Source organism: Podarcis erhardii (assembly GCF_964252035.2).
Source record: "Podarcis erhardii genome assembly, chromosome: 14".
NCBI classification, from domain to species: Eukaryota; Metazoa; Chordata; class Lepidosauria; order Squamata; family Lacertidae; genus Podarcis; species Podarcis erhardii.
This window is the reverse complement of record NC_138503.1, coordinates 30,156,121-30,178,377: the sequence shown is the minus strand read 5'-3', so window position 1 is coordinate 30,178,377 and position 22,257 is coordinate 30,156,121. Positions and strand designations below refer to the sequence as shown.

General features: G+C 48.4%; 1 protein-coding gene across 3 annotated transcripts in view; it reads right to left on the bottom strand.

The window, feature by feature from the left end:
- SCNN1B (sodium channel epithelial 1 subunit beta) overlaps positions 1-22,257 on the bottom strand; it is a 39,565-nt gene that overhangs the window by 2,178 nt on the left and 15,130 nt on the right. For all 3 annotated transcript variants that reach the window (XM_081840557.1, XM_081840558.1, XM_081840559.1), the window contains exons 3-14: positions 21,100-21,418; positions 18,802-19,069; positions 17,481-17,671; positions 11,710-11,813; positions 10,617-10,780; positions 8,954-9,052; positions 5,296-5,394; positions 4,697-4,814; positions 3,480-3,555; positions 3,242-3,299; positions 2,429-2,490; positions 590-665 (exon numbers count right to left, since the gene is read on the bottom strand). In XM_081840557.1, coding sequence (XP_081696683.1) covers positions 590-665; positions 2,429-2,490; positions 3,242-3,299; positions 3,480-3,555; positions 4,697-4,814; positions 5,296-5,394; positions 8,954-9,052; positions 10,617-10,780; positions 11,710-11,813; positions 17,481-17,671; positions 18,802-19,069; positions 21,100-21,418 — 1,634 coding nt within the window. The remainder of the gene's footprint in view (positions 1-589; positions 666-2,428; positions 2,491-3,241; positions 3,300-3,479; positions 3,556-4,696; positions 4,815-5,295; positions 5,395-8,953; positions 9,053-10,616; positions 10,781-11,709; positions 11,814-17,480; positions 17,672-18,801; positions 19,070-21,099; positions 21,419-22,257) is intronic.

Genomic DNA, 22,257 nt, shown 5'->3' with positions numbered 1-22,257 from the left:
GCTACACAATTTCTGTTCTCATCCTGAAGCAAAGTTCTTAACCCGAGGTAATATTTCTGGGTTAGCGGAGTCTGTAACCTGAAGCATATGTAACCTGAAACGTATGTAACCCAAGGTACCACTGTATTCCCAGCCAAGGACACAACCAATTTCAGAGGGGAAACTAACAAGACTTCAGCTTTTAAATAAACTATCGGGGGGAGTGCTGGAGATTCAAAAGCTGAAGAGTGAACAGTTTAAGCTTGTCTTTATTCCAAAGTTGGAATGAGCTCTGAGGTCTTTCCCATCTCATCATAGTCCTGGAGAGCTCTCCTGCTCACAGACGGCTCCCATTCTTTAACACCAAATCAGTATTTTCCCAGAGGCCACAACTCACCCTTTGCAACATGTGAAATAATAGCATCCCTGAGACAGTTTCTGTGACAACTCAGAAACAAAAGCCAAACCAGGAGGCACCTGAGAGAAGGGAAATGCATTTCCAGTGCAGAGGGCGGGGCTTAAAACACATCCCGCATTACTATTATACAACCCCCCACCCTGTGCTTCATAGAATAGGCTGAGCAAGGGGATCTGGACCCAGCCCACTTACAGTTGTCCCTGCTGTCTCCACAATGGTTCGGTAGTTGTACTCTTGGAAATAGATGTTGAGCTTGATGATCCCACTCCTGCAGGAAGCGAGAGGAGAAACAATGAGCTCCTCTTCCTCAAACATTCATTCACCAGGCCTGATAAGCTGCTGCCTGAAATTCTGCCCTTCCCTTCCTACAGGCTCCTGCCCTGAAGTTGGGGGCCATCACCGCCTCCTGTGGCAGGGAGTTCCACAGTTTCTCTGTGCTGTGCAAAGAAATACTTTCCTCCATCTGTCCTGAATCTCCCAGCTTCACTGGACTTCTGAGCATTAGCAAAGAGGGGGAGAAATTTCCCCTATCCATTTTCTCCACGCCACAGACAGCCCACTCTCACTTGGTGCCTCTGGTATACGTGGCACACAGGAAGGCTCGGCAAACAAGGCTGTGGCAGCTGCTGCAGCTGCAAAGCGGGCCTATAAACCTGGGGCCAGTCACCCAACTTCCGGCTGCTCTGGAGCAGCTGAGATCAAACTGGTTGCAGTTTGCAGGAGAAGGCTGAGACACTTTGCAGAGCAGGGACCATACACCCCCTGGAACAGCTGGGGCTGGCTGAAGCGCATTCCTCCTGGGCCTGCCTTTGCCACAAGAGCTTTCCAAAGTGGGTTCTGGGGCTGGAGGATTGGCACCTCCTGGGGCTCAGAAAGCAGGGAGAGCAGCTAGGCTGGGCAAGTCTCAGAAGCCAGAGGGGGCTTTGGTGGTTCTCGCCTGTGCTTTGTGGCCAGAGCAGACGCAAAAAAGAGGAGCCATGCAAAAGGAGCAGCAACTATCCCAAGAAGGCCTGACGGGGGCAGGGAGAGCACAGCGCCCTGGGCTTGGCCCTCAGCAACTGAGCATCACAAAAACTTCCCTGGAGAAGGGGCCTTCATCCTACATACCTTGGCTCTATGGGCTGGTGTGGTTGGGAATCTGCTGAGGGCTCCCTCCCCCTCCTCCCTATTTGCTTGATCCTGGAGGTGGTGAGGAGAGGCCACAGCCTGATGGATCCCTGCTTGCTCTCTGCCTGGCAAGCAGTTAGATGGCAGGGATGAGGAGCAGCCAGGGAGCGGGGCAAGGGCTGGATGAGTTCTTGCCTCAGGCCCCTCCAAGCCCTGGAGCCAACCTTGCCTCTACCACACATTGATTTTTACTACATTCATAGCCCACCCTTTTCTCCAAGGGGTTCAAGGTGGTGTACATGCTTCTTTCCCCCTTCTCACTGAATCCCTGCAATAACCCTGTGAGGTAGGTTCCACTGAGAGGCAGCAGCTGCCCCATACGGGGCTGAGTGGGGATCCAAACCCGGGTCCTCGTCTGGCACTCTAACCACTGCACCACACTGTCTTTCAAGCCCCAGGCTGCCAGCTTAAGTAGCTGCCTTCCCTTCTTCTGACGCGGATGGCGCTGTGGGTTAAACCACAGAGCCTAGGGCTTGTCGATCAGAAGGTCGGCGGTTCGAATCCCCGGGACGGGGTAAGCTCCCATTGCTTGGTCCCTGCTCCTGCCAACCTAGCAGTTTGAAAGCACGTCAAAGTGCAAGTAGATAAATAGGTACTGCTCCGTGCACTGCTCTGGTTCGCCAGAAGTGGCTTAGTCATGCTGGCCACATGACATGGAAGCTGTACGCCGGCTCCCTCTGCCAATAAAGTGAGATGAGTACCGCAACCCCAGAGTCGGCCACGACTGCACCTAATGGTCAGGGGTCCCTTTACCTTTACCTTCCCTTCTTCTGCATCTCCCTGTCTAACCCCCCCCCCCAGCCCTCCTCCTTGTGTCTCCCCACCCACTCCTTGTGGCTCATGGAGCAGCTGGCTTTTACTCACCTGTCCACAGTGATATCGCGTGACTTATTTCTTTCATAGGATAAAATATGGAATATCCAGTTCTAGAAAGAAGAAACAAAATAAGGTTTCTGGAAGGAGGGATGCTCTGACTGCCATCCCCCCCTTTTCCTTACTTGTACATGCAACGTCAGGTGCCTTGCAAATGAATAAAAGTAAATGAATTAATTGACTGCCTTTCTGACGTGGGTACATTTTTAGAAACATAAAGCGCTTTTATCCATTCAGGGCAAATAAAAGAAAGTACTTCTTCACGCAGTTAAACTATGGAACTCCCTCCCACAGGAGGCAGTCATATTCACCAACCTAGATGACTTTAAAAGAAGATTAAACAAATTCATGGAGAAGAGGGCTATCAATGGCTATTTGCCACAATGGCTATGCTCTACCTCCATGGATGAAAGCAGCAATGCTACTGAATGCCAGTTGCTGGAAACCTACACGAGGGGAGAATGCTTGCAGGCTTCCCAATGGGGCATCTGGTTAGTCGCTGTGAAAGCAGGGAGCTGAACTAGATGGGACCCCTTTGACCTGATCCAGCAGGCTATTATGTTCTTAAAACAGGAGCTTATTTTTTTATTTTTAATATTCCCTATTGGATGAATTTCATCCCTTTTAAATCGAGCCACTTCTCTTTGTGTTTTTAAAATAAATTTAATCTTATGCACCCGAATCTGGGACTGAGCTGCTTTAAGAGCCCCAACCACCTTAGCATCTACCCAACTCCATGTGGGTAGATCTTCAGAACATCCAGAAGACAAAAGATTTCCCCAAAAGCATCTCCGGGAGACCCACCTCAGAAGCTTCAGAAGGCCAGTCAGCCATGGAGATAGTCATCTTGTACTGGGTGTTGCTGTCGAAAAAGGAAGGAGAGAGAGTTGTCATTCCCTGTCCCCCCTTCCCCGTCTCTTTGCACAGCAAAGCCCAGCTGCGTCATTCCAGCTGCCCCACTGGAGAGGCCCAGGGGCCAGTGCAAGACGGAGAGCAGGACTTCTGTGCCTCGGGAACTTTGTGGGACGCCGCCTGTACTTACTTGCAGGTCTCCTTGCAAGACTCAATGCAGGTCTGGCGGATCTCCAGTTGGTTGCGCAGCTCAGAGAAGCAATATGCTGCAGAGTTCAAACAAAGCACAGTCTTTGCTTTCAGGAACTTGAGTGGAGTTGTTTTCTCCCTGCTGAATTTGCGGGGCTTAAAAGCTCATGGAAGTGCCAAAGCGGGGAGGATTGTTCCTGTGATGCCTGCTTCCCTCACTTAGGGCTGGATTTAGGTCTGATGAGGCCCTAAGCTACTGAAGGTAATGGGTCCAGCTGTCCTTTGTCAACAACAAATTGTCCCTGTTTTTTGTGTTGAATATATGCTATATGGTAATTTATGGACCTAATAGGTATCTAAAGCCATTTAGAAACACTGTTGCTGTATGTAGGCTTTATTTTTATTTGTTTATCTTATATTTTGGAAATGTACCTCCAGGTTTTTTTTCCTTTAAATTTTGTGGGGGCCCCCAAGAGAGTGGGGCCCCTAAGCTATAGCTTGTTTAGCTTATACGTAAATCCAGCACTGCCCTCACCCCAAATCAAGCTGCTGTTGTCCAGAGCGGAACTGAAGGTCCACACTGCTCTGGCAACCCGTCCCACATTCATAAGAACTTGACCTTATGGTGTGGCAACACTTTGGAACTCCCTGCCTATTGATATCAGGCAGGCACCTTCACTGCACACCTGCTGAAAACATAATTGTTTAAAACTGTCTTCAATATATTGTTATTTAAACTTTTCAAACATTTAAATTATTGTTGTTGATTTACACTTTTAATGCTTTTTTTGTGTAAAACACTTTGAGGTGGGTTGTGTTTTTACGATTAAGTGGTGTATAAAGACTCTATGAAATAAAACAAAACAGATTATCTTCACAAGTTGAATCTAAAATTGCAAGCTTTGACACTTCGCTTTTTAAAACACACACCAAACGATGGAAAGACATTCAAAACAAAAACAGATGCATGAGTTTTAATTCCTGGCCCTTTCAAAGCATTGCCCGGGCTCCCAGTGTCCTTTCCTTGCTTGACTAATCCATCATGGTCAATGACCCATTTACACAGGTGGAACACACACAATATCCAACACCCACTAAATAAACCAAATAGCTGTAACTAAACAAGGAAGCTGGACTGCTTGGGCAGTGTTTGCAGGGCAAACACACTTTCCCCAAGAAGGGGAGCACCCCCCGCGTCCTTTCTGTGTCCATTCTCACCCCAGTCTGGAAACTCCTGATTGTTGCAGTAAGGCTTCCCTTGGACCCTAGGGAAGGAGTAGTGGCAGCAGTTGCAGTCCTTCACCATCCAAGCTTGGAAGCAGGAACGTAGGCAAGCCTGGAGGAAGAGAAGACTCTGCTTAGAGCCAGCGAGTTCCCAAGAGGACTTGGAATCATAGAATGGTAGAGTTGGAAGGGACCATGAGGGTCATCTGGTCCAATCCCCCTGCAATGCAGAAATCCTTTGCCCAACGTTGGGCTCGAACCCACAACCCTCAGATTAAGAGCCTTATGCTCTACCGATTGAGCTATCCCTCCAAGAGGGGACCTTGGGTTAAGTCTCTCTCTCAGCCTCCATCGCCCATGTGAGGAGGGAGACCAAATGAGAAAGGACATCACCTGTATTTCTAGCCAGGAGTGGCTTAGAGTGCTGCAACAGGTAAATCAAACCTTGGGTCAGGTCCAGCCATGACCTCAGCAACCCACCACTATCAGACCTTCTTGAAACTGCATCAAAAGTTGCTAAGGAGACACAACTTGGGACAAACTTGCTTGACTGGATGGTTGAGGGGGAACAGAACACGGTCTGTATTACTTACCTGGATGGAGTAGGTTGTCCTGTAGACCCCTCCTGTGGAGCTCCCCTTGCGGTCTTCCATAGTGCAGTTGGAGCAGGGCTCAGTCGGCACTGTTTCCTCCTGTAGGGAGGAGGAGGAGGAGGGGAGAAGTAAAACCTTTCTGGATTTGTTGGGTCAGGAAATCCTTCTTGCCCCTTGCCCCAGCTACCTGTCCCTGAGGAAGAGGGCAACCTAGGTGAGTTAGGTTTCCACCGTATCTCCTCCTGCTGAGACCAGATCCTAGGATTGTAGAATTACAGAGCTGAAAGGGACTCCAAGGGTCTTCTAGTCCAACCCCCTGCCCTGTCCTATACTCTCTACAAAGACCTGAGGAACGAGATCATCACCCCACTCGTACTAACCATCCCAGGGCGCTCAACCACTGCCATAATGTCCTTTCTTCTATCAGATCAAAATGAGCAGATAACAGCAAAGGTTGCTAGGTTCATAGCAGGGGCAATCAGAATAAGGGCCACTAACTGACTGCTGATTCAGGACTTTATTTATTTATTTTTTTTAAATAATATTTATTAAAGTTTCAATAAGAAAAAAGTTACAAAAATGGTAAAAATAAAAAAACAAAAGATACAAATTCCAAAAAAAATAAAAACAGTTAAAAATAAACCCCTCTTTCTATATCTTGCAATTCATTTACTTATTTTCATGACTTCCTCACACCTCCCTTTTTTGTATTCCAGTTCAGATAGTTAGTTCAGCAAATCCTTACCCTCTTTGTTTTATCTTAGTTCTTTATCTTCACATATTATAACTTCATATTTTCATCTAATATCACTGATTCAGGACTTTAAATTGTGCTTTTATATCAAATTTCCTTTTCTGCGTATACTGTAATGTTTTACTGCTGCTATGGCCATTGGCTAATGCGAATAAAGTTTTATCTCTCTCTCTCCAACCCCCTGCAATGCTCAAGAATCCCTGACCGACAACCAGATAAGCTGATTCCACTCAATTCCAAGTGGAGGGATCAGGGAAAAAGCCCAATCAACCCTGCCCCCAAGCACTAGGGAAACTCCATTTATCTGAATCTACCCAACATCCCAGCACAGGACTTAGAAGTTATTGTGACCCAGCTCCCTACTCCCTCATCTGGACAAGAGAGCTTCTTCTGCAGACTAGGAGGCTCCCTTCAGTCTAAAAACCTGACTCATCCTAAGCCTGGAATGGGCAAAAAAGTGCATATTGGGTTTGGGACTGAAGTTCCCCCAAGATTTTATAATGTCCCTACATTTCCTAGTCCATCCTTTTGCAGCCTGGTGTTGCCCAGATGTTTTGGACATGAGCCACAGCTGGCTGTATGGAAACATAGCCACTGGTGGCTGGGGCGGATGAGAAGGGTTGTAATGCAAAACATCCAGAGGGCAGCTTAACTCAATGGCAGAACATCCAGTTCAATCCCAAATGCCATCTTCAGATAGGATTAGGAATGTCCCCCTGCCTGAAGCACTGGAGATCTGCTGCCCGTCAGTGTAGACCAGGGGTCTGCAACCTGCGGCTCCGGAGCCGCATGTGGCTCTTTTACACCTTTGCCGCGGCTCCAGGGCGAATACTAGCGAGGGGAGGAGGTGCATTGTGCGCCCCAACACACCCCACTGTGGTGGGCGCTGTACTGGCTGTGACGTCACATGGGGGCGGTGTGTGCATTAGTCACGCACCGTCCCGACGTCACCTTCCCGCCCGCCCGCTACATTGTAAGGGGCATGTACGGTGGTCACTGTTTTGAAGGGGAGTGAAGAACACACACACACAAAAAGGTAACTTGTTAATTTAACGTTTATTTCTATGAGGAGGAGTAATTATGAGGGGTCAAACAAAGAAATAATAAAAAAGTGACAAAAAAGTTATTTTTATAATGATGAGTTTTGCGGCTCCCAGTTTTTTTTCCTTCGGAAATGGGTCCAAGTGGCTCTTTTTGTCTTAAAGGTTGCAGACCCCTGGTGTAGACAATACTGAGCTAGATGGACCAGGTGTCTTCCTATGTCCTGGTTTAAATCAGCCCTTGATTCAGAAACAAAGAGGACTAGAACCTTGTGTTTTTTTTAAGGGAAGGACCGTCGCTCAGTGGTAGTAGAGCATTTACTTCCTATGTTCCTAGTTAATAGTTGATCTGCGCTACTGAAGTTCTCGCCTCTTGGCACACATCAGACAGGTATTATTTACCAGCCGTTCTTCCACTATAGACTTTACTGGGCTTTTAAACCTGTTGATGTCCTTTACAACATGAGTGGTGATTTCCCCTCCCAGGAAGCAGAGCAGCCAAGGCAGAGTAAGGCAAGTTGCCTTTGGCTATGGAAGAAACCAAACACCTTGCGCCTTCCATGTTTGGAGGGCTTGTCTGCCATTGTTTACATGAAAACAGTTTACATGAGCAGGAGTCGAAGGAAGGAGGCGACCGCCAGCCTTTCCTTCTCGGAGACACATTTAGAGCAGTGGAGACGTACTTAGGGACTTGGGAAAGGAGGAGGCAGCCGGCTGCTCCCTCTCCAGCCTCCTGCCCCTTGGCTGAAACAAACTTTGGCTTTTCAGTTTACAGTTGTTGGGATTTTGTGCAAGAGGGGAGGAATGCTGGGAAACTTGCCCTTCGACTTGCTGTGCAGAAAGCAGCAGCAGCAGCAGCAATATGCGTGGCAGAAGCAGAGGCCTCCAGCAAAGGAGAGTCCCCACCACTCAAGCCACCTGCTCTGCTCTGCAGAGGCAACCTCTGCTCATCAGGGGAAACACAGAATTGTAAAGTTGGAAGGGCATTTATTCCAACCACTGCAATGCGGGAATCACAGCTATGGATTGCTAACAAACAAACAAACAAACAAACAAACAAACAAACAAACAAACAAAACCACCCCGCATGCTTGGGAGCTACTCTGGCCAGGAGGCAAAACTGTCCCACAACACACGGACAGAGGGAAGAGGGAAATGCACTCTGCACATGCTCAAGGACACTCCCATTTGTTCGTTTTTGCTGTTATACATATATATATAAAATTATAACCTGCAGGTTCCTAAGCTGATTCCTGGCCTCCAAACTCACCTAAGCGTAAGTCTTGAATTTTGGGAACCAACTGCCCAGAGAAAGACATCCGATCTCAGGGTGACTTAAAATCAAGGGAGCAGGCACTGAAAGCTGTTTCCCTTCTCTGAGTTGTTTTAGACCAGTGGTTCCCAGATCATTTGGGCTACTGCCCCCTTGGTTCCATAAACTCGTCCCCAGTGTTATCTACCCTATAAAAAGCATTATTCAGAATAGCAGTTTGCAGGACCCAGTAAGGAAGACAATAACCCAACACAATTCAAAACAGCCACCATTAACTGCCAATTTATTCAAAATCAAGTTTAAAATATTTAGCTTCATTAACAAAACTGACAGACTTGATCCTGTGATACGAGCTTTTCAGAGTCTGATAGTCATTCACACCTCGAACACCCCACCCTGCCCCCTTGCCTCTGAGCAGCCCTTTAGGTAATCCTGCAGCCCCGCAGGGGGTAGCACACATTGGGAACCACTGTTTTAAACTGTGTTTTAATTGTTGCAACCCACTCTGGGACCTTAGGGTGGAGGGCTTGAGGATGACGATGATAAATTAATACTAAATTAACAATTGGAGTGAAGTGGAGAAATCATTACCTGGTAAGTAGGATAGTCTTGATACAGATTCTTTATAGGGATGTCTGACCCGTTCACTGTGCAGTCGCTGTAAGGAGCTCCCATCCGCACAAGTTCATCCTAGAAAGAAAGAAAGAAATCTTAAGGGCAGGCGGGATCCCCGAACAGTTGCTTCTTGCTCTCAGTTCTCCTGCCACCCCATAAAAGAAGCACCAGATCCCTGAAAGGCAGTGACACTGCCCTGAAATGAAGAGAGGAAGGGGACTTTGCTCCCTGCATGCAAAAGTCTCTGTTTTGTTGCGTCAAGAAGACACCAGAAACATCTGTATGTTTTCCTGAAGTCTTAGGCTGTGTACACTTCCCCGGGCTGAAAACACAGCGAGGTTGTACTTTTCTCAATTAAGATCAAAGCTGGTTTTGTGGGGAAGTGCACCATAACGCAGAATTTCATAGGAAACGGCAGAATAGATATGGATTGGCTAATGTCACGTGCACGCCTCTTCCCAAACCAGTTGTGGGAGCACGCTTGTTGCAGAATAAACAGGAGCATGTGTACGCAGCCTTGCAAGCAAAGTTGGAACATCAGAAAAGCCTGGGTGCCGGACTAGGCCAAAGAGGACCATCTTATCCAGCCTCCTGTACAAGCAACAGCATTCAGCCCACCTGGGATTCCCAGAAACTGGTATTCAGAGGCGTACTGCCTCCGACAGAGGACAGTGCCATAAGAGGAGGAGGAGAGACTTGCTTTTGGATTAGACCAAAGGGGCCCAACCTAGTCCAGCCTCCTGTTCTCACACTGGCCAACCAGATGCCTTAATGGGAAACCTGCAAGCAGGACCTGAACACAAGCACCTTCTGCACCTGCCCGTGGTTCCCAGGAACTGGTATTGCAGGACAGCAAGAAGGAAGGACACTCCCTCTTGCCCCGACTCTTGGTGAAACTGGATTTTAGGTGTACTGAAACAGGCACCCTGATTTTCTGTCTTGCTGGATAAAGTTTGGCTTCAGGGTGGGGAGGAGTTTCGGCCAAGGAAGGCTTGGCATTTGAGTCTTCCTAAAGCAGAGTCCTGTCATCTTAAAAAGCAGAGACATCACCTTGCCAACAAAGGTCCATATAGTAAAAGCTATGGTTTTTCCAGTAGTGATGTATGGAAGTGAAAGCTGGAGCATAAAGAAGGCTGATCGCTGAAGAATTGATGCTTTTGAATTATGGTGCTGGAGGAGACTCTTGAGAGTCCCATGGACTGCAAGAAGACCAAACCGATCCATTCTTAAGGAAATCAGCCCTGAGTGTTCACTGGAAGGACAGATCCTGAAGCTGAGGCTCCAATACTTTGGGCACCTCATGAGAAGAGAAGACTCCCTGGAAAAGACCCTGATGTTGGGAAAGATGGAGGGCACAAGGAGAAGGGGATGACAGAGGACAAGATGGTTGGATGGTGTTCTCGAAGCTACCAGCATGAGTTTGACCAAACTGCGGGAGGCAGTGGAGGACAGAAGTGCCTGGCGTGCTCTGGTCCATGGGGTCACGAAGAGTCGGACACGACTAAACGACTAAACAACAACAAAGCAGAGTCCCACCTCCCTACTGGCTGGACCCAAGTTGGCTGGACCCAAGAGAGTCTCAGCCACTCCCATCCCCGCCCCAAGTTCTGTGAACAGTCGGGACATGCCAGGCACCTACCACCAAGACGCCAATGGAGGTCTCTGTCCCAGACATGGCATAGATGCCCTGATCCTTCAGGAAAGGGAAGGTCTTCTGCTCATGCAGCATCAGCCAGGCCCCGGCCGTCGAGGTGAGGTAGGGGATGTAGTCATCTTGGCTGATGTCCAGGATCAGCTTCAGCCCTGGGCAAAGGGAGCAAAGACCAATCGTCAGCCTGCGGCCCCCAGCAAGCAACGCGGGAGCTGGAATCGGCAGTGGGGGGTGGGCACAAAGAGAGACACAAAGTCCCCACCTGAGCCTCATTCTAGCTGCAACAGGCACCTTTGGAGAGGAGAAGAGAGGGCTTGGCTCTGTCTGGCCTGGCCTGGGGAGGACTCTGTGGTCTCTTCTAGTCTGGGGAGCAAAGCCGGCTCTGCCATTAGGCAGAGGGAGGTGGCTGACTCAGGCAGGAAAAAAAGAGAGCCATCAGGGCCTCAGGTGGCAAAATAACATGGACATGCTTTCATGCTGGGAGGGAAGACTCCCTTGGCTCTTCTGCCTCCAGGGACAAAATGTCTTAAGCCGGCCCTCCTGTTGGGGTGGCTGGTTGCCTGCCATGCACAGGCCTTGCAGGACTGCATGGCTTCGGCGCAGAGCATTAGTTCAAACCTCTGCCACACATCTCCAGTGAAAAGGTCACAGGGCTGGGAAACAGGGCTAGGAAAGTTACAGGGAACCAGGCAGAGGGCCTTCTCGGTAGTGGCACCCGCCCTGTGGAACGCCCTCCCACCAGATGTCAAAGAGAACAACAACTACCAGACTTTTAGAAGACATCTGAAGGCAGCCCTCTTTAGGGAAGCTTTTAATGTTTGATGCATCACTGTATTTTAATATTTTGTTGGAAGTCGCCTAGAACGGATTAGGAACGCCCAGCTAAACAGCAGGTGCTTTCCCCATCACTCCCTCCACCTGGAGGCCTGGGAATCAGGCCCCTTTTTCACGATGGCACCCTAAGACTCCAGAGGGCCCCCCTCCTTCCTACCCAGAGGAACCTGCAAGGGCATTCAGATTTGGAGGGGGAAAGCAAAGCCAGATGTCAGGGCTGCTCCTTCGCCTCTTCCGCGCTACCTACCAAACTCTGCGCCAGGATTGGAAGAGATGAGTGGCTTCTTCTCCACGCCCCAGTTGAAGATGTAGCAGTTGCCGTGGTCCGGGTGGTAGAGGTGGGTGAAGTTCCTGCAGAAGGAAGCCCAGGTGAGAAAGGGGGAGAGGGACGCACATTTGGGAAGGGAGCAGTTCACTTGGCTTGCAAAAAAACAAAACAAAACAAAAACCTTCTGGGGAGGGACCCTCTAATACACCAGTGGTCTCCAAACATTTTTTTTGGGGGGGGATCTCACCCCCTTGGTTCCCTAAACTCCTCTCCGGTCCCCTCCACCCCAAATAAAGCATTATTCAAAATAGTGGTTTGCATGACCCAGTAAGGGAGATAATAACCCAATACAGTTTAAAACAGTCACAATTAATTGTGTGTTTATTCAAATCCCCACTCAGCCATGAAGCTCCCTTGGTGACCTTGGGCCAGTCACTGCCTCTCAGCCTGACCTACCTCATAGGGTTGTTGCGAGGATAAAATGTGGGGGAAGAGAACTATGCAGTACTTTTTTCTAAAAAAAAAAATGTTTAGGGGTACTCTCATTTTGTCTCAAGAAAACCACCATTTTATAGTTCGAATTGGGAAAAATAAATACAGTAAATGGATAAAAGTACAAAGATTCACAAAATGTTTAGGGGTATGCATACCCCTGCGTCCCGCCAGAATAAAAGCACTGGAACTATGTATGCCACCTTGAGCTCTTTGGAGGAAAGAAGGTGGGGCATAAATGCAATCAATCAATCAATCAATCAATCAATCAATCAGTCACTGCTAATTCCTCTGTCCCCTGCAGCATTCTGGGCCCAAATTGATAGTCTGTATTTATCGATGCCAAAAAAGCTGGTTGTGAATGATCAGAGGCAGCAGCCACCACCTCACTCTGCATCATATTATCAAGGCACCAGTTGAGGAGGGAGGGGGGAGCTCTCAAAAATGCCCGAGCCAAAGACCCAAACCACAAACTGCAGCAAAAGGCAACCCCACCCTCTCCCACCAAGCTCCCTGAGCTACAAGCAACACCTGCCCCATCAAAACATCCTAAAGGGCTAAAAAGATATGTCAACTGCTATCTTGATGGCCTATGGCCAAAGGGGTTTTCTTTCTCCTTTCTTGACAACAAAAGGAGCAGGGCCTGCCTTGAAGGTCAGGTGCATGTCGTCAGGCAAAACTTATTTGCTCACCTGATTTCTGGTCCTCACAAACAGAACCCGAGAGGTCTGGTGACAGACAGGCCTTGGGATAAAAAAGCAAATTGCAAACAAGAGAGCGAAGAGCCAAGTAGAGCAGAAGGAAAGTCAGGGATGCGCCAGTCGGGTGACATTTGGCTTTTGGCACTTGGAAGGGGGGTGAGGGGGTGGCTCTCAGTGAAATCCCAGACGTCACTCCAAAGAGAACGTCATTCTCAGCTAGAATGACGGGAAGCAGCGGGGTGGGGTTAGCCCTGGAGGAAAGGCCAAGGCCCTCTAGGCTGCCTCCATGGAAAGATGGCTTCCAAGTCAAGGGGAGAGAGTTCAGCTCTTGTTCTGCAATAGAGCAGCCTCATCTGGACTCCTGGGTCCAGTGCTGGAAACCACGCTTGAAGGACGCCAACAAACCGCAAGAGCTTTAGAGAAGCGCAATGAAGATGGAAAACCAGTCCTGTGAGGGAAGGTTGAAGGAACTGGAGCATATTGAATAGAATCATAGGATGGTTGGAAGGGACCCCCAAAGGTCATCTAGTCCAACCCCCTGTGAAGTAGGAATCGCAGCTAAAGAATCCTTGACAGATGGCCATCCAAGCTCTGCTTAGAAACCACCAAAGAAGGAGATTGTGGGAGGCTGGGGAGCAGGAGGTAGGGATACCTGTCCCATGGAAGAGGGGGGAAATGTGCCCTTTGGGCAAAATAAAGTGGGCTTGAGTTACAGGATAGATCTCAGAAGGGCAGCAGAAGATGCATCGGGGGCCTTTAGGCTGTGTTGCTATTTTGCAGGAGGGATTCAAGAGCAGACAAGAGCTTTAGGTTGGTGCTATTAAGGCGGATCTGAGTGCTCTGCCTCCCTGGCACAACGTCCACTTTAAAAAAAGAGAAAAGAGGACTTTTTGCAGCTATTTAAATGGTGGGTAAATACATTGAAAAGTGTGGGGTGATTGATGGAAGCCTGCAAACCAGGATTAAGGATTTGTTTTGTTGTGTAACCGCCCCATAAACAAATTAGAGGGAACACTCAGTAAAGACCGGGCTGAGTCCAACCACTGTGCCAGCTTTGCGCAAGCAAATAAAGTCAAGAGGTCGTCTGGAGGATGAAAAGAGCAATTTGACCCTGACCTGAGAAAGAACTGAGATGGAGCGTGGCCTCTCCCTTGCTGGAACTCCACAAGCCCAGGCCAGAGAGCCAGGGTTCGGGGAAGTTCTTGTTCTGCATTTGCAGCATCAGCTGAGCGGGGTGGGGTGGACTCGTAATCTGGTGAACCGGGTTCGCATCCCCGCCTCTCCACATGCAGCTGCTGGGTGACCTTGGGCTAGTCACACTTCTCTGAAATCTCTCAGCCCCACTCACCTCACAGAGTGTTTGTTGTGGAGGAGGAAGGGAAAGGAGAATGTTAGCCGCTTTGAGACTCCTTTGGGTAGTGATAAAGAGGGATATCAAATCCAAACTCCTCCTCCTCCTCCTCCTCTTCTTCTACAAAGACCCCTCCAGTTCTAGAATTGTCCCTGTGGAAGTCTGACTCCAAAACAGGATCTGCCCACAAAGTTTTCTCCCTCTCTCCTAACAGCAGAATTCATGGAAGTGGAATGTTGGAAGATTCTGGACAGATAAGTTCTTCACACAGCACACAGTTGAGCACTGTGAGAACAGGAGGCTGGACTAGATGGGGCATTGGCCAAATCTGCCATTGCACATCAGGAGAATGTCTACTCCATTGCCCCAAAGCTTGTGGGGTGAAGGGGAAGGCAGAGAGAGCAGTTTTGAGGCTTCTTTGAACTGCCTTTGTAGGAGATACGTGTGCAACAGGGTCAGGGGCTGAGGAGGCTGTGATCCTCCCTGCGTTGCTCTTATGTGACAGGAGCTGCAGTCACAGCCAATGTGGGCAGAGCACAGTGCTGGCCAGCAGATGTGCTGGGAGCCAGTAGGAGGCCCTTCTTATTTCAGCTAATGGAGAGAGGAAATGAGTCCTGAGCTTCTGAGTTCCAGAGGTCTGGCCAGTGGCCAGGTGAGCCTGACTGCAGCAAGCCCAGGTCAGCCTGCCTAGCCTGGGGCTCTGATAACCAATCTGTTAACCAATCTGTTCCTGGTTTAATTAAATAGCCCCAAGTGTTTGCTGATTGATAATTAGCCGCAATGTACTGGACACGGGTGACTCAGCAGCAGGGAAAGAAAACCCTCCATCTACAGAGCAAGCCAAGCCATCCCTCATCTTTCAGATGCAGGCAGCGAGCAAACTTTGCAGCTACACAGAAGCCTTCTTCAGTGTCCCAAGCAAGACCAGATTGCTGATTAATTCTTAGTCCTTGTATACAAAAGCAGAAATCCTTCCCATTACCATGCAACATTACCAGGTTGACATCAGCCTGGACATGGAACATCGCTCTTAAATTTTATTATGATTCCTCTGGCAATGAGCATCTGTGTTTGAAAAAGGCTTCTGTGTAATCTGAAAGGTCACACGCCAAGCATTTTTACCATTAGCCAATCCAACAAAAAGAGAGTTTTGCTTCTCCTGCTGGATGGGACTCATGCAGCAGCTGAAATATTGGGCCAAAAGTTGTGTCCATTTCAAGGTGGGAGCAGAGGTGGCGGCGGCGGCAGATTGTCCACTGGAAGCTGACCAAGACTTGCATTCTTTTCAGCGATTCTGCAAACTGGTCTTATTTGTTCTGGCCTCTAAGCTTCTGAGGGTCTAGGATTTTAGGTCTATTAAAATCTGATTCCAGTACACTGGATGTCATTTTTCAGACAGTAATCCACCCGAAACCTTGAGACTGGGCTAGAAATTTAATTAAATCAAATCAGGCTATTGGTGCCAGTAAGAAGCACTAAGGCGGCAGTGGGAGTGGGGTGGAGCAGGATGGGACAGCTCCTTAAATCCACCCTCCGCACACACCCCCAGCCATCTCCTCTGAACTAGGAAACGGCTCTAGCCTTTGCCAGCCGGGTACCCTCCAGCTGTTTTGCACTACAACTCCCAGGTGCACTGGCAGGGGCTGATGGGAGCTATAGTCCACATCAGCTGGAAGGCCCTAGACTGGTGGAGTCTGCTGTAGATCAACTGTGCAGTACCATCCTTGGATTTTGGGTGCAATTTGAGCCAAGGAAGGAATGGAAATTATTTATAGTTCCCTGCAGATCTTACACACATTTCATAGCTTGCACATGTCATCTTGTACTGCAGATCTGGTGATACAAATTCATGGAGGAGACGCAGCTATCAATGGCTACTGGCCATGATGGGTTTGTTCTGCCTCCACTGTTGGAGGCAATATGCCTCTGAGTATCACGTGTTGAGAATCACAGGTGGGGAGAGCTGTTGCTCCCAGGTGCTGCTTGCTAGGAGAATGCTGGTCCAGGCAGGGCCTCATTGGTCTGATCCAACAGCTGGGCTCTTCTGCTGGGCTCAGGGTAACTCCTTCCCAGCTGTGCATCAGATTTTCCATGCAGCTCTCCCCACCAGTCTGCTCAAGCTCAGAATCAGGCAAATCTCAATAAACGGGGATCCATTTGCCCTACACAGAGGGACAGAATTTGCTGTGACCAGTTGGAACCCCAGCAGTTGCTGTTCGGCATCATAGAGGTGTGTGTGTTGGGGAACCGGTCACCTGATGTCAAACTTGGCTCACAGTGGGTGTGGATGTGGCCCAGCGGCCCAACCCTGTCCCCCAGCCCTTCTATAGGAAGACTTTGGCCGCATGCACTAGAGACCAGCCTCCTCCTTCGTTTACCCTGTTCAAGAGTTTATGTTGCCAGCTTAAATTGATGGAATACGTGCAGCTTGCAGATTTAACATATAGAATAAGAGAACAAGAAGAATGTACTTTCAAAGAAGACTGGAAAATGTTTACTGAATATATGGGTGGAAATTGTGTTAATTTGAAAATGCTGGTAGCATTAAGATAAATTCAACAGTGAAAATAAGTTTTGATGGATTTAACAATGGATTACTGAATGGTTTAGTGCATGTAAAATATGCAGGGATGTATGGTATGCAATGGGGACACGGGTGGCGCTGTAGGTTAAACCACAGAGCCTAGGATTTGCTGATCAGAAGGTCGGCGGTTCAAATCCCCGCGACAGGGTGAGCTCCCGTTGCTCGGTCCCTGCTCCTGCCAACCTAGCAGTTCGAAAGCACGTCAAAGTGCAAGTAGATAAATGGGTACTGCTCTGGTGGGAAGGTAAATGGTGTTTCCCTGTGCTGCTCTGGTTTGCCAGAAGCGGCTTAGTCATGCTGGCCACATGACCCGGAAGCTGTACGCCGGCTCCGTCGGCCAATAAAGCGAGATGAGCACCGCAACCCCGGAGTCGGCCACGACTAGACCTAATGGTCAGGGGTCCCTTTACCTTTACCTTTTATGGTATGCAATATGAACCATAGAAAAAGAAGAAGGGAAGTCATTGATTTAGGGTTGTTTAAATGAATATTTTGAAATGTAAATCAGAAAATTTTAATATATGTGTGTGTGTGTATGTGTGTGTGTGAATGAGAGTTTATGTTGCCAAAGATGCTCTTTCAGTTAAACAAAAACTTGGCAAGATTCCCCCCAGATACCTACTTGTAATTGCAAGGCTCTGCTCCAAACAGACAGGCCAGGATCATTTCCTCTGCCTTGTAGCCCATATCAATCCTCTCTCTCTCTGTCTTCTGGGACAAGATGCTGGTGGACTGCAAGACGTACCACTCGGTCACTGCCTGGGCCGCGCTGGTGAAGTTCCGGTAGGTGCAACTGGTGCCGTTATTGGTGCACTTTGAGCAGAATTAGAGAGCGGTGAGGGAGAGAAGCAAAAAGAGGCACATTTGTGCAGAAGAGGTCTAGCCAAGGTCACTAAATGGAACCTCCGTGTTCAGGGGCAGCTGGAGTCACAGGGGAAGGGATCTGTGTCAGGGGCACACCACCTGCTTGGCATAAGAAGGTCCCAGGTTCAGACTCTGACATCATCTCCAGGTAGGTCTAGGTGTCTTGCCTGGAACTCTGGGGAGCCATTGCTGCCAGTCAGTGCAGACGATGCTGAGCTAAATGGACCAGCGGTCCAGCTTCCTGGGTTCTAATGAGGTTTCAAATGAATGAATGGAGGAGTCAGCTAGCAATGGCTATGGGTCATGCTGCACCTGGGAACTGCAGGTGAGGAGAGGGTTGCTGTTGCCCTCAGGGCCTGCTTGTGGGTTCTTCCTGTTGCAGCTTCTGTTTGACCCCCCTTTGGCCTGATCCAGCACTGCAGGGATTGCCTGATTTTTTTAGCTCCCCTCTGCTGCCTGCTTGTGGCTTTATCAGAGGCACCTGACTGGGTGAGATGACGGATCCACCCCTTCGAATGGAGGTGCAACAAAGAGGGCCAAAAACAGCTGTGGGGAAGGCTAGAGACAGCAGCAGCTTCTTCTCCTTTGCCTCCAGTTTCAGACATCCAGGGTTCATAAGGACATAAGAAGAGCTGGCTGGATCAGGCCAAAGTCCAGCATCCTGTTCTCACAGTGGCCAACCACTGTGGCTCATGGGAAACCTGCAAGCAGCAACTAAGCACACAAGCAACACTCGGTTCCCGTGGCTTCTAGCAACTGATATTCAGAGGCACTGCCATATATAGAATATAGAGGCAGAGCTTATCCATCATGGCTATTAGCTTCCTCTATGAATTTGTGTAGCCCTCTTTTAAAGCTGTCCAAGTTGGTGGTCATCACTGCCTCCTGTGGGAGGGAGTTCCATTATTCAACTATGCATTGCAGGCAGAATTTCTCTGTCATACGGTGACATGTTCCCAGTGTTCCCCCTCTTTTACCTGGGGCAGAGAAGGATGACTCGGTGGTGCCCCTCCCCTCCCCACCTACTGGTTTCCCCACCACCACCTCCATCAGGTCCCATGGGGCCCCCCTCCCCTTACCAGCTTTAAGGCTAGCTTGCAGTTCTTGCCATCTAGGTTTGCAAAAGAGGAGTGGTTTCCGAGGATGTCATAGATGACTGGATGAGTCTTGTTGCTTTCATCAATGAGCATCAGGGGGATCTGGTTCCACAGCTGCATGTTCAGATCCTGGCTAGAGTTTGTTGGGCTAGACACAGTCATGTTCTCATTGGGAGGCTGCAGGATTTGTTCAAGGGCAGCATCAATGAGGTTGTCCAACTCCTGCAAGTAGGGCTTTGCTTTGGAATATCTGGAAAGCAACCAACCTTAAGTTCAGTTCTCCCCATTCGCCTGTGAATGTCATGAAAATGCAACAATATCGTGGTGCAAATTTCTTCTCATAGGGACATTTTTGCAACGCCGTTTCCCATAATGCATTTTGGTATAACAACAACAATAATAACAATAACAACTTATTATTTATATGTAGTTTTCACTGTATGAATTGCATTTATTCACACACTTTATCCTTGTCTGTGCTCTTCTGTGCACATTATTTGGCCACAGAACTAAATTTCAAATGGAAAGAAACATGAATTTCAAGGGGTGGCTGTGTTTCAGCCTGCACACTGTTGGGAAATCTAGCCTGTTCACCTTTGAATGCCAATTCCTCCCACACCTGCTCCCCACTAGTGGGAACTACTGCAGAAATTCCACCCTCAGGTCAGGGATAAAGTGGCAGGGAGGGAAGGCTAGATTAGAGAGTGATATTTCCACCAGCAAGTTGATCCTGCGGATAATTTTTCCTGGAACTTAGGAAGTGGCTGGCTGAGAGTTAGGGTCCTCCTCCTCCTCTCTGATGCCCAACTCCTTTAGGAGAAATCCTTTCCACTTCTGACTTTCTCTAAAAGCTGCCAATTCCAGCTAAATTACCAACATCCTCCATCCTATGACCCTTGAGACACCCAGACCTCCCATCAGCCCCAACCAGCACAGTCATAGCAAGCTGAGGCAGCTGGGAGCTGTAGCCCCAAAGTCCTGGAGGGCACCAGGTTGCGGGGAAAGGCTGCCCTAAAACATTACACCTTCCCCTGGGCATCCCTGCTCTTGCCACACAGGTGCCAACTGCTTTCCAACTGGTGGTGTGTACACTGACCGTGAACTTTTGCCTTCAAAGGTCCAAGGCAGATAGTTTTTGTGCACAGGAATCCCCAGAATGGAAAGTCTGTTCTGCAGCATTCCAGAGGATAACCCTTGCAAGCAGTGAGAGCAGTGTTCCTACAGCCATGCTGCCCAAGGGAGGATGGTTCCTCAGGTGCAGCCATGTGGGTAGACTTCAGGAACTGCTGCCCTTTGGGGTTCAAGTGGCATCTCTTAATCCAGACTGATTTAGCACATAAAAACAAAAGAGCGACCTGGCAGCTGCATAAGGCCAGAGGGGGATCGTCTAGTCTAGCATCCTGCCCCAATGGGAAACCACCCCAGGCAGGACCACTGATCTAAGAACATAAGAAGAGCCTGCTGGATCAGGCCAATGGCCCATCTAGTCCAGGGTCCTCTAGAATCATAGAATCATAGAATCATAGAGTTGGAAGAGACCACAAGGGCCATCGAGTCCAACCCCCTGCCAAGCAGGAAACACCATCAGAGCACTCCTGACATATGGTTGTCAAGCCTCTGCTTAAAGACCTCCAAAGAAGGAGACTCCACCACACTCCTTGGCAGCAAATTCCACTGTCGAACAGCTCTTACTGTCAGGAAGTTCTTCCTAATGTTTAGGTGGAATCTTCTTTCTTGTAGTTTGGATCCATTGCTCCATGTCCGCTTCTCTGGAGCAGCAGAAAACAACCTTTCTCCCTCCTCTGTGTGACATCCTTTTATATATTTGAACATGGCTATCATATCACCCCTTAACCTCCTCTTCTCCAGGCTAAACTTGCCCAGCTCCCTTAGCCGTTCCTCATAAGGCATCATTTCTAGGCCTTTGACCATTTTGGTTGCCCTCCTCTGGACACGTTCCAGTTTGTCAGTGTCCTTCTTGAACTGTGGTGCCCAGAACTGGACACAGTACTCCAGGTGAGGTCTGACCAGAGCAGAATACAGTGGCACTATTACTTCCCTTGATCTAGATGCAATACTCCTATTGATGCAGCCCAGAATTGCATTATCTCTCTCTCTCTTTAAAAAAAATAATCGTTATTAATTTAAATTACAGACATATACAAAGAATTTACAAAGAATTTACAATCTCATACTACAAAAAGAAAATTAAAGAAAAAAGAATTAAGAAAAAAGAAAAGAAGAAAATACAGAAAAAAGAAAGAAGAAAAAGCAGCTCACCTGTATGGGCTTGCATTGCAGATGGTGACGGCAGGGAAGGTCATGGTCTTGAAGCCAATGGCGAGGGAGGCGGAGACGCCGTAGCTCAGGTATGTTAGGATGAGGGACCCCCAGTTCCAGAAGACCAGGGAGGCAAAGAGCAGGGTCAGCAAGAACCAGATGACTTTCTTCTTGGGTCCCTCGCGGATGATGCGCTTGGGCCCGTGGGTGTTGGTATTATCACAGTACCAGACCAGCAGTTCTTTGTAGGTGTAGCCAGGACCCTTCTGGAGGCGATGGAGAGCCTTCACAAAGTACCTCTTCAGGGTCATTTTGGGCTCTGTCATTGGGGGAAACAGGAGCCCGTTAACAAAAACCGTCTGAGAAAACAACACCCAGAGTTGCCTTGCAATGCAAAGTTGGCATCTTCCACCTGGCACTACAGAAAACGGTTTGTGGTTTGAAGCAGACATCAGTCCAGTCCCCATCATGGGATAGAGGCCTGCTAGCTGCTATTGTGGCCCCCTCCCCCAATGATACTTGTTTCATTAGTATTATTTTACTATGTATTGATGTATGTATTTTACTATGTAATATCCTTCCCTTCCTCCTGGAGGAGCCCAGGGTGGGAACTAGTGTTAGAAACTGGGATAGAATAGCTAGGAGCCAAAAGGCTCCTGGGAGCTGGGTGCCAAAACAGAATGTCTAGTTGCCATTGGGGGGGGGGGTAGGCAACACTTTTTAATTTATTATTTTCATAAGCATGAACTAATATGCAATTCACATAAGTGACACATTGTTAATATCACATTGTTAACAGAAATTGTTAATGCATGTTTAATTTGGTGTTTACAATAAAAATATTGGGACCATACTTTTTCAAAACACTCTACTCTTTATTATTAAACTCCTTATAGTGTCTGTCCTTAACATATACTTTGAGTCTTCACAGGACATAATTTCAGTAATCCTTGAGTGTCAGCCAGGCACAAAAAATGGCACCCAGACTTTTTGAGGTGCTCGCAAATGGAGAATCTTTGGGTGAGAAATGCACCTGGTGCCCAGCTAATTTCAAACCCTGGCAGGATCATACCCACAACAAAACATTTTTTAAAAAAGCATTCCAAGAGCAGTTAAAAATATTCAAAAAATCACATTCTAAAGCTGTTACATTTAAAC